Here is a 12605-nt window from a genome sequence, read left to right on the forward strand (position 1 = left end):
AACCTTTGAGAAGATCACTAGTGATCTCTATCGAGTCCTCTAGGAACCTAAGGAAAGATTTAGGGATTTCATTAACAAGTTTGGCAGGGAAGCTCTGTGCATCCCCAACATCGACATGGCTACTGCTGTAGAGGACTTCAAGATGGGACTAAGGAAGGACTCACCCTTCTACGAAGACCTTGTGATGACCCCATGCAAAAGATTAGACGACGTTAGGTTATGAGCGTTAAGTTTCATAAGGATTAAAGAGGACAAAGAAATACATAAGAGAAGCAACCGCTTAAATCAATATGAGAACCCCAACAGGAAGGTCGAATCCTCAACCCAAAGATCCTACAAATCGAAGACCTATTCCAAACAGGATCATCACTAGGTTAATGCCCTTGAAGATGAAGGAGAAGAAGAGGAGATTCCTAAGATCACTGACTATTTTTTCTGTGGATGTTTCAGGTGTAATTTATGCTATGCAGGATCTTGGAGACAAAGCGAGATGGCTAAAGAGGGACAACAAGTCCACTACTTGGAAAGACAAGTCTAAATGGTGTGCTTACCACGAAGACTTTGTCGACATGATGGAGGACTGCATAGCCCTAAGAAAAGAAATTAGCTACCTCCTTATTAAGGGACACCTCAAAGAGATCCTCGGGAGAAAAAGAGAAAAATCCAAAGAGAACTGCCAGGATGGTCACAGGATCCTAGAGAAACCAGGATCTCCACCCGCTGACGCTAAGATAATTAACGTTATCTCGGGTGGATCTAACATCCGTGGTACTTCTTATTCTCAAGCTAAAAGACACATGAAGGTCTCTAAAAAAAAGGAATATATACCACAAAGGAATACCATGTTTAGCAGTGAAAAAGAAATCACATTTGACGAGACAGACAGGGAAGGAATTCAGGATCGTCACCATGATAAACTCGTAATAACACTATACATGGCCAACCATTTCATCAGAAGGATCCTAGTTGACGGAGGATCCTCAGTCAATATTGTACTCCTAGACACACTAAAAAGGAGGAACATCCCCAAATTAGAAATAATCAAGAGATCCTCAGCCCTCATAGGATTTAGCAAGGAAACAAAACACACGATTGGGGAAATAAAGCTACCAATATACATAGATGAGGTAAACTCTATACAAAATTTCTGTGTTATTGACACATTATCTTCTTATAATGTGATACTAGGCAGACCATGGATGCACAAGATGATAGCGGTTCCATCAACATACCATCAATGTGTAAAATTACCTACTCCATGGGGAACAGTGAAGATCATGGGAAACCAACAAGAATCGAAAGAATTTTATAAGACCCCTATGAAATCTACGACCAAACCTCAACAAGCATATCAATTAAGGCAGGGGGTACGACACGTATTGGAAACAAAGAAACAAGATATGAAGGAAGTGCCCTGGACATCGAGGATCCTGAAGCTAAAATCCTTATAGGATCCTCAATGCCTGAGCAGATCGAGCAAAATTTATTGAATTTCCTAAGAACTAGAAGCAAGAAATTTGCATGGAAACACAAAGATATGACAAGTATAGACAAGAGTATTGTCACTCACAAACTTAATATTGATCCTTCTTTCAGATCAATACATCAAAAGGGAAGGAATTTTACACCTGAAAGTAATCAGATCATCCAAGAAGAAGTAGAGAAGCTCCTAAAGATAGGAATGATCAAGGAAGTGAAGTTCCCAAGGTGGCTAGCTAACATGATTGTCATACAAAAGAAAAACGACAAATGGCGAGTGTGTGTAGACTACACAGATCTTAACAAGGCTTGTCTTAATGATACTTTCCCTCTACCACATATCGACTCCATGATAGATGTGACGGCTGGCCATGAACTCCTGAATTTCATGGATGCTTCAGCAGGATTCCACAAATCCAGATGGAACCATCAGACCAAGAAGATACGATGTTCATAACACCAACATGTATATACTGTTACACCACAATGCCTTTTGGTCTTAAAAATGCAGGTGCAACATATCAAATATTGGTAAATTAGATGTTTAAAGACAAGCTGGGGGACACAATGGAAGTCTATATAGATGACATGGTAGTAAAGCCAATTAAAGCTGAAGATCATCTCAGGGATCTTAAAGAAGGATTTAACATCCTGGACGAATACAATATGAAGTTAAACCCACCCAAATGCCACTTGGGGATGAAGTCGGGCAAGTTCCTTAGATATATGGTAACCAAGAGAGGAATCGAAGCAAGCCCAGAACAGATTAAAGCAATCATCAAGCTGAAATCCCCATCCTCAACAAAATACATCCAGACACTAACCGGAAGGGTAGCTACACTCAACAGGTTAATTTCAAGATCCTCAGAAATATGTAAACCCTTTTACGACATCTTGAAGAAAAACAAAAGGTTTGAATGGATTGAAGATCACAAAAAAGGCTTTCAGGAGCTCAAAAAATACTTGAGTTCCGCACTGTTACTGGTAAAGCCTATAGACGGGGAACCACTCCTCCTCTACCTCTCAGTATACTCAAATGCAGTAAGTGCTGTCTTGGCCAAGGATCTTAATGGATACCAACATCCTATCTACTATGTAAGTAAGAGTCTCTTGGATCCTGAAACCAGGTACTCTTACCTCAAAAAATTAATTCTTGCCTTAGTAATTGCTTCTACTAAATTAAGACATTATTTTGAAACACAAACTATACATGTAAAAACTAATTATCCTATTAAGAATGTCATGAGAAAACCAAAAATGTCAGAAAGGATCTTGTATATTGTTAGGATTTTATAGCCCTAGAATAATTGATTTGGCCTTATTTCCTATTCCTCGTTTGCTTTTGGTTCTAGGGTGGAGTCTTTTATTCGACAGTCTATTTGATCCTGTTTTGTGTATAATTTGCATGCATAAGGGAACCGGTAGTAAGGGTGGAAATTTCTAGCATGAGTTGTGTTGTGTGGGTTGAATGTCCTATGATCGTTCTATGGATTTAGGTGTTATTGCATGAATGTTGATTGTTTTGTGATTTATGGAACTCTTAGGTGATGGGATTTAGCTACTAAGTGAATATGATTGTATTCATGAGGTGGGTAACTGGCATTATGGGGAGTTCTGTCACACCCCAAAACCAAGAATGGCGGAAACGTTCTGGGGCGGAGGACGTCATGTATAGTATCACAACACAGTAAATGTAAATAAGCAAACAACATCATCCATTGCATTAAATATATAATTTTAATACAAGTGTGTTCTGTACAGATATAGACACCAAAAATAATGTAACACAAAATAATATGAGATGAGTCTTGAATGTACTCCATCTTCTCAAAAGCTGGCCTCGGTACCTGTCTACTGGTGACCTGAGAATACAAGTTATTTTGAAAGAGTTTATCAGCATTAAGCTGGTGAGTTCATAAGTATTTTAGTGTCAATGTTTGTTGTCAAAAACGTTTGAACCTGTCTCAATGTATAAGTTTGTAAGAATGTAAGTAAATGTTTGAAAGTGTTTGTAAAAGTTTGAATCTCTCAGAAAATCCTATATTTTCTATAAAAGTAACCTTCTACCAAGGCTAAACTGTTTTGTATATTTGTTTGTTGTAAAAGTGTGTAATTACCCAAGTATAACTATCATTTGATAAAATATAGTTTGTACATTAATGCTTAAGTGAGGTTATCACTAAAATATGTAATGGGTAAATCATTGTAGTACTATAGTTTTGTATAATAAGAACTACTGTTGTACTAATTACTACTACCTTAAACCGGATTTATATTAAGGTATAATGTGATAAATTGCACCATGCTATCGACTGGTAACAACGACATAATGAATGGTCGTAATAAAAGAAATGACGTTTGGCACCCGCAGACCTGCAAGTCCGGCTGTAGCTAGCAGCAAGGTGTAGGATAGTCAATCCAGTATAGATCTATACCCAAACTCACGCTCTCCCTCCAAGAGAATTCTGGCTACAACTCGGGCCATGACATTTAAGGCATGCTCCGACACAGTGGATCACAATTATTAACGTATTCATGTATATGTAATGTTTCTCGTTCTAGTATAGTTGTATATGTTCATGTTTCTAGTATAGTTGTATATGTACTTGTTTCTAGTATAACTATATATGTACTTGTTTCTAGTATAGTTGTATATGTACTTGTTTCTAGTATAGCTGTATATGTACTTGTTTCTAGTATGGCTGTATATGTACTTGTTTCTAGTATAACTGTATATGTACTTGTTTCTAATATAGCTGTATATGTACTTGTGTTACCCCGATGGTAACTAACTATTGATGTACTGATAAGTATGAATATGGAAGTACTTTTATGTCTATATATGTATATATGATATATAAGTAATATCGAAACGACCTTCGGATGGTCACCCGAAATCCCACCAGACCACATCTCAAGGCGCGAAAAGGAAATAGGGCGGATGGCCTTCCTAAGTCCTTTAAACATTATTTATACATCTATACATATATGGGCATGCAATTGAATATATAAAAGCATAAATAGGTTTTCATAGGACATTTGAAGCATAAAAATAATTTCAAGAGAAGATCGACTTGATGTCGATTTATAAAACAATTTGAAGGCATAAGTTGATAAAACAGTTTGAGTATAAGAAATATTTGTTTGAATCACAGTTTGTAAATAAGTTTGGATAGTAAAAGAGTTTGTAAAACATTTCAAAGTAAAGCAGTTTGATAAACAGTTTGAACAGTGGTAAAAATCGTTGTTTTCCTAGTTATTAATCACATGTGATTAAATGCAATCACATGTGATTAAATGCAATCACATGTGATTGAAGCAATAACTATAAGTATTTGACTTGTATTCCCCCCCCCCCCCCATAAAGTATTTAAAACATTTAAAATCATGTCAAAGGTTGATTTAAGGGGTATGAACTCACTTGTGGTGAGTTTGTACGAATCGCAGTGTCGGATACCGTGCTAGGTGGCAAACGGAGACTTGTTTACACGCACGAGCCTAGTTATCATATAATAAGCATATATATAACTAATTAGACAAATAATAACTTAATAAATAAGTTAAGACACTTAGGAAAATGTAAACACTTTTATAAGTGTTTTAAGGTCCAAATGGTTGCATCTAAATTGCTACGGGACAAGGCAAAAGGGTTTGAAACATCAAATGGCCTTGCATAAGAGTTCACCACCCAAAAAACCCCACCCTTTGGAGTTTACGGCCGTAAACTCATGGGTTTATGGCCGTGAACTCCTCACATGGTGGTTTTGGGTGTTTTAAAGTGCTATCTTGATCCTAGAACACTCCTAGCTTTGTTGGAATAACACATGAAGTAGTTTAAGTCCCTAGAATGCTCCATAGGGGAGTTTACGGCCTAAAGTCCATTCACCCTAGAGTTTACGGCCGTAAACTCCTATGGGGTGATGGCTTTTAATTGTTTTGATGCACTTAAACATCAAGGATGGCTTCCATGATTTTATCTAAGGCTAATGGGGACAAGAGGCACACATTTGTGCCTTCACTTGGAGTTTACGGCCCAAGATATGTTCCTTGGCCGTAAACTCCTTTTAAGGAGTGATTATGATGTCTTTTGCTCTCCATTCAAGTCCCATGTGTTCAAGGTAAATTGTCTTAAGGCCTAAGGTGTGTTTGGAATGCTTTTTACCCTAGAAAAAGGGGTTTACGGCCCAAGAGGGGTTCTTGGCCGTAAACTCCTATAAACTTGTGATTTTGATGGGTTTTGATGTCCTAAATAAGCACAAGCATTTGAGGGTAAAGTTCCTAGGCTTAAGAGGGCGAGTTAGGGCATCTATGTCCCTTAAAAAGGGGTTTACGGCCCAAGGAAGTTCCTTGGCCGTAAACTCCAATAACTTGTGTTTCTTGGTTGCTTTTTAGTCCCAAATGTTTATACACTAACCCCTAAACAAGTTGTCTAACAAGGAATCGGGACTAGGAAGCCTTTAGGCTCCGTTTTGGAGTTTACTCCCCAAGAACGTTCTTGGGCGGTAAACTCCCGGATCTTGTAATCTAAGCATGTTATTGATGTTAATAAGCATCTAACAAGTATTGAAACACATTTAGTAAAGTAGACTCACAATATGGGATGAAAACCCGAAGATCCGTCAGAGAGAATATGGCTTTTCTCTATTTGGAATTGTGAATAATGAATTTATTTAATTCAGAAAACTATTTATAGTCCTGGAATATTTTGACAAAAAATATTTTTATTCCTGATATTGGACTGTAACATTATGAAACTTGAAATGCCGAAATTTCACAAAACCAGGAGCATCCACTCTCCTGATATCTCCTAAAACATAAACCCTAAAGTACACAAACTTGTTCGGAAAAGTATGAAAATCACTGAAACTGAACTAGCTTCTATTGAATAGATGATGTTCGTACAAATGGAAATTTCGGGTTGTCACATCATCCCCCTGTTAGAGGGAATTTCGTCCCGAAATTAGAATTTAAGCAAATAAGAGTTACAAACAATTAAGCGAAAAGATGAGGGTATTTCAACTTCTTCTGATCCTCGCGTTCCCAAGTGAATTCCGGTCCTCGCTTGGCGTTCCAGCGAACCTTCACGATAGGGATACGGCTTTGTTTCGTCTGCTTGACCTCACGGTCCATGATCTCTACAGGTTCTTCCACGAAGTTGAGGCTCTCGTTGATCTCGATCTCGTCGAGTGGGATTACGAGAGTCTCGTCGGATAGACACTTTTTCAAGTTAGATACGTGGAATGTAGAATGTACGTTACGAAGTGTGTTGGGTAGGTCGAGTTTGTAAGCTACGGGGCCGACTCTGGCAAGAATCTAGAAAGGCCCTATGTACCTCGGATTAAGCTTCCCACGCTTGTCGAAGCGTATCAAGCCTTTCCAGGGTGAGACTTTGAGAAGGACTCGGTCTCCCACCTGAAATTCCAAAGGTTTTCTTTGTTTATCGGCGTAGCTCTTCTGTCGGTCTCTAGAGGCTTTCAGTCGTTCACGGATCTGGACAATTTTCTCTGTCGTTTCCCGAATGATTTCCGGACCGGTGAGAGTACTGACGGAAGCTTGCCCTCTTGCTAATTGGGTATCACCCACCTCAGCCCATCACAGAGGGGATCTGCACTTTCGGCCGTAGAGAGCTTCGAATGGAGCAGCCTTGATGCTCGTGTGATAACTGTTATTATAGGAAAATCCAACAAGGGGTAAATGAGTATCCCATGCTTTCCCAAAATCAATCACACAGGCTCGCAACATATCTTCCAGTGTTTGGATGGTTCTCTCACTCTGTCCGTCGGTCTGTGGATGGTAGACTATGCTCATGTCCAGCCTTGTTCCTAGGGAATGTTGTAGTGATTGCCAAAATCTTGAGGTGAACCTACTATCTCTATCGGAGATAATGGAAATAGGTACACCATGTAACCGTACAATTTCCCTAATGTATGTTCTCGTAAGTTTCTCCATCTTGTCGGTTTCTTTGATAGGCAAGAAGTGTGCAGACTTGGTCAATCTATCAACGATGACCCATATGGTGTCAAGTCCACCCGTCGTCTTGGGCAACTTGGTTATGAAATCCATAGTGATCTGCTCCCACTTCCATTCCGGGATCTCTGGTTGTTGCAGTAAACCAGAGGGCTTCTGGTACTCGACCTTAACCTTTGCGCAAGTAAGGCATTTACTTACGAAGGTAGAAATCTCTGCTTTCATATTAGGCCACCAGTATAGCTTTTTAAGATCCAGATACATCTTATCTGAACCTGGGTGGATGGAATACCGAGTGTTGTGCGCCTCGGTCATGACCAAGTCTCGGAAACCACCGTGTTTCGGTGTCCAGATTCGGTTCATGAAATATAAAGCTTCGTCACCCTTGGCTTCAAAGTTCTTGTCCATTCCCCTTAGGGATTCACTCGACACATTTTCAGGTTTCATGGCCTCTAGTTGAGCCGCCTGAATTTGCTTAGTCAGGTGTGAATGGATGGTTATTGATAATGACTTGACCTTGCGACCAGAATATTCCTTCCGACTTAGGGCGTCTGCTACTACGTTGGCTTTACCCGGATGATAATGAATATCGCATTCGTAATCACTGAGTAGCTCGACCCATCGTCGTTGTCTCATGTTTAGCTCCTTCTGATCGAAAATGTGTTGTAAACTCTTGTGGTCGGTAAAGATAGTGCTCTTCGTTCCATACAAGTAATGTCTCCAGATCTTTAGAGCAAACACTACTGCTCCTAGTTCAAGATCGTGGGTCGTGTAGTTAACCTCGTGTGTCTTCAACTGTCTCGAGGCGTAGGCGATGACCTTACCTCGCTGCATCAGAACACATCCGAGTCCTTGATTTGATGCATCGCAATAGACTACGAAGTCGTCTATTCCTTCGGGAAGGGATAGTATTGGTGCGGTGCACAAGGCTCGTTTGAGCGTTTGGAACGCTCTTTCTTGTTTCTCTTCCCAGTCAAAGGCCACGCCTTTCTGGGTCAGGGTTGTAAGAGGTTTCGCTATTCGGGAGAAGTTCTGAATGAACCTGCGGTAGTAGCCAGCGAGACCTAAAAATTGACGAATTTCTGTAGGCGTCTTTGGCGCTGACCAGTTCTCAATGGCTTTTATTTTGGATGGGTCCACGTGGATTCCCTCTTCGCTTACCACGTGTCCTAAGAATTCGACTCTTCGGATCCAAAATTCACATTTCGAGAACTTCGCATAAAGTTTCTCCTTTCGTAATGTCTCTAGAACTTGTCGCAGATGATCACCATGCTCTTTCTTACTTCGAGAGTAGATCAGGATGTCGTCAATGAAAACGATGACGAACTGATCTAAGTAAGGTCGGCATACTCTATTCATCAGATCCATGAAGACTGCGGGCGCATTGGTCAATCCGAATGGCATCACCACGAACTCGTAGTGTCCGTAACGAGTTCGGAAGGCTGTCTTCGGCACATCCTCCTCTAGCACTCATAACTGGTGATATCTGGATCTTAGATCAATCTTGGAAAAATAGTTCGCCCCTTGCAGTTGGTCGAATAGATCATCTATGCGTGGCAGAGGATAACGATTTTTGATCGTCAATTTGTTGAGTTCTCTGTAGTCAATACACATACGGAATGATCCGTCTTTCTTCTTAACGAACAAGACCGGTGCTCCCCATGGTGAGAAACTTGGTCTTATAAAGCCCTTGCTGAGCAGTTCGTTAAGTTGACCAGAGAGTTCTTGCATCTCGGCTGGTGCTAAACGGTAGGGCGACTTGGCTACTGGGGTAGCTCCTGGGACTAAGTCGATTCTGAACTCGACTTGTCGTTGCGGAGGTAACCCAGGTAGTTCTTCTGGGAAAATGTCGGGGAAGTCGCTCACTACTGGGAGGTTCTTTAGTTCTCTCGTTTCTAGGTTCGTGTCGACGACGTGAGCAAGAAATGCGTGGTATTCTTTGCGCAGATATTTCTGTGCTTGAATACTAGATATAATGCGAAGACTCGCACCAGGTTTGTCGCCGTAGACTATAAGAGTTTCATTAGACGGGAGGTTTAGACGGACTGCTTTCTCATAGCACATAATGCCGGCGCGATGAACACTTAACCAATCCATGCCGATAATAACGTCGAAACTTTTTATTGAGACCGGCATAAGGTCGATTGGGAATGAATGGTTATCTAAGGTTAGAAGACAACCTAAGTATATGCTATTAGTACTTTCAGTTTTCCCATTGGCCATTTCTACTGTGAATTGTTCATTAAGTGCGTGTGGTTGTTGTTTAAGCATGCGAGCAAATTTGTGGTTTACGAAGCTTCGCTCCGCTCCACTATCGAACAGAATACATGCATAGGAGTTATCAAGGAGGAACGTACCAGTCACCACTGTCGGGTCAGCAACTGCTTCCCCGTGGCCTATTGCTAGTACCCTCCCTGCTCCTCCAGTATTTCTCGCCTTGGGGCAGTCCCTTTTAAAGTGGCCTGTTTCGCCACATCCATAGCAAGTTGGGCTCGCGCCAGAGCCAGGAACTTGGGAGATCGGTTGTGCCGGGAACTTACAGAATCGGACGGTGTGTCCTTTTCTGTTGCAGTTAGAACGCTGCATTTCACGGCAGGCGCCGTTGTGGTGGAAGTTGCATTTGTTGCACTTCGGCAAACTTCCAGCATACTGCTTCCCTGGAGCAGTAACAGCAGTAGGGGTTACCGCGGCATGCACTGCCACGATTTGTTGTTTCTTTGCAGCTCGCTGCTTCTTCTTCTCATCCCAAAACTTCCGCTTGGTGTCAGCGGGTTTGGAGGGTTCTGGGATGGCTAGGGTGGTTGTGGTTGTAGGGGTCTTGACTCCATGATCAATGAGTCTTTGTGCCAATCGCTTGGCACTGTCGAAGGTAGCGGGGTTGGATGCTAAGACATTCCCCTGGTACGGAGGCACTAGCCCCCATATGTACCGTTCGATCTTTTTCCCTTCAGTGGGAACCATATTGGGGCAGAGGGCCACCAGTTCGCTAAATCGGGCAGTGTAAGCGATCACGTTGGTGCCCTTCATGGTCAGATTCTAGAGTTCATGTTCTAACTTCTGGACTTCGCCCCTCAGGCAGTATTCCTCAGTCATGAGGTCCTTCATCGTTTCCCAGCCCATGTCGTTAGCCACGACGAGAGTTAGGGCTTTGACGTGGCCGTTCCACCACGTTAGGGTTTTATCCTCAAAGGTGCATGCGGCATATTTCACTTTGCACGCAGCAGGGCACGAACAGATTTGGAAGACTGATTCAGTCTTCTTGAACCATTGCGAGAGAGCAATGACTCCGCCGGTGCCATAGTAAGGCTTCGGCTTGCAGTTTGTGAAATCCTTGTAGGAGCACTCCCTTGAGTGCACCGGGATTTCAATCAGGATAGATTCCACAGGGGTTCTACCTCTGCTGGCATCTGATGAGTGATACTGAGCCATGGCAGTTGCCACTGCTGCAGCTACGGCAGCATTTAGGGCTGCAGTATCGATGACCGGAGGTGGTGGAGGCGGTGGAGGTGCAGGATTATTCCTATTCCTGGGAGATTTACGAGGAGGCATCCTTCAGCTATAAGTTTATAAAGATAAGAAAGATGGTAAGAATCAATTTGTAAGTAACGTGAGAGTGACCCATGGACTAACTAACCATAGCCCAACAGTTTGAATGAGTGTTTGAAATCAGAATAAGAAATATTAGTAGGAATAAACAAGTGTACAAATTCTTCCCACAGATTAGATAGATTTCAATAGTACGGGTATTACTGATGTAATAAGTTCAAGGAAAATCGACCTAACTGTAGGTCTTACATCATACCAAAAGGACAAGACTGACAGTCCTAGATTCCTAATTAGAGTACTGAAAGTTAGGAATATTTTACAGACAAGTGCTACTTGGAGCACATAAGTTCAAGGCTAATCCCTAAATCAAAAGACAGAGATGTACTAGACATCATCTAATGGCGATGGGAATTCCTCGGAATAGCCCTGAGGTCGGACACTTGGCGAAACACCTCTTGAAGGTGTCGATCCTGAGCTCTCTGACGAGCTCGAAGTTCTAAGACTTCAGCACGGGAGGCAGCCAGCTGTTGCTGCAGAGTTTCGTTGGTTCTCCGGGTCCGTTCCATGTCTTCTTCAAGACGGCGGAGGCGGACTGTATTGACGCCTGAATTGACATCAATCTCCATGACCGGTCGATGGCTGCTCGACCTTGCTCGACATTATGAGCTATTCTGCGGATGATTACCGGCAGAGCCCTGTCAGCAGAGCCACCATCGCTGATGTTGTAGAAGGTTCGGTCCCCAAAGTATGGTAAGGGTTGACCCTGCTCATCACTCCAGCGGTTCAGGTTGTTCGCCCACATGGGAGTAGGACCTGGAAACGCTGGTCGAGGGTTGTTGTTCGGGGCTTGACCTACAAGCGGTAGGTTGTTGACTTCAGGCTCGGAGTCGGATCCATCAGAAAAGCCTTCTGCGAGGTGATCATCCAAAGGGATTGGATGCTCATCTTCGGGCTCTTCATCGATCCACCCGGCATTGCCTTCATTGGGAAAGTACGGGTCGCCATGATGGAATCCAGCCATTCAGATCTACGCGAGAAGAGAGGTATAAGAATGTAGTATACATGTAACTAGCAGCACAAAATACTCCTATAGTATTTTAAGTTTAAGTTCTACTGATCTTCTTGTGGTATTGTTGGTAAGTTTTTAGACTTGTTAACATATCACAACCATTCTAGGGCATATGCTAATCACTCCTAGGACCAGCATAGATGATCAGGCTATGCCATTCCCAGGACTGACCATACATCCCCGAGCTCACTTGTGATATTTAACAATCGTAATACTTTTGTTCTTGTCATTGTGACACTGATTTTAGTATGAATGTAGACTAGTATACTTAATTAAATATTTTATTATTTAAAGTATAGACTCTTGGTCAAAGTGTTTTAATCCCATTTGGGTTTATAGTTTAGTATATCTTTTATGGGTTGATATACTTGATTCACTATAAACAATGCTTTGATACCAATCTGTCACACCCCAAAACCAAGAATGGCGGAAACGTTCTGGGGCGGAGGACGTCATGTATAGTATCACAACACAGTAAATGTAAATAAGCAAACAACATCATCCATTGCATTAAATATATAATTTTAATACAAGTGTGTTCTGT

The 12605-nt window shown here is 41.8% G+C and overlaps 1 protein-coding gene across 1 annotated transcript; it reads left to right on the plus strand.

The window, feature by feature from the left end:
* Positions 1-290: 290 nt before the first annotated feature.
* Positions 291-1312, plus strand: LOC111909241 (uncharacterized). Its single transcript, XM_023905031.1, has 2 exons — positions 291-1127; positions 1193-1312. The coding sequence occupies exons 1-2, from the start codon at positions 291-293 to the stop codon at positions 1310-1312; spliced, it is 957 nt and encodes a 318-aa protein (XP_023760799.1).
* The last annotated feature ends 11293 nt before the right edge of the window (positions 1313-12605 follow it).

The sequence above is a fragment of the Lactuca sativa genome, chromosome 5, assembly GCF_002870075.4.
Source record: "Lactuca sativa cultivar Salinas chromosome 5, Lsat_Salinas_v11, whole genome shotgun sequence".
Taxonomy (NCBI): Eukaryota; Viridiplantae; Streptophyta; class Magnoliopsida; order Asterales; family Asteraceae; genus Lactuca; species Lactuca sativa.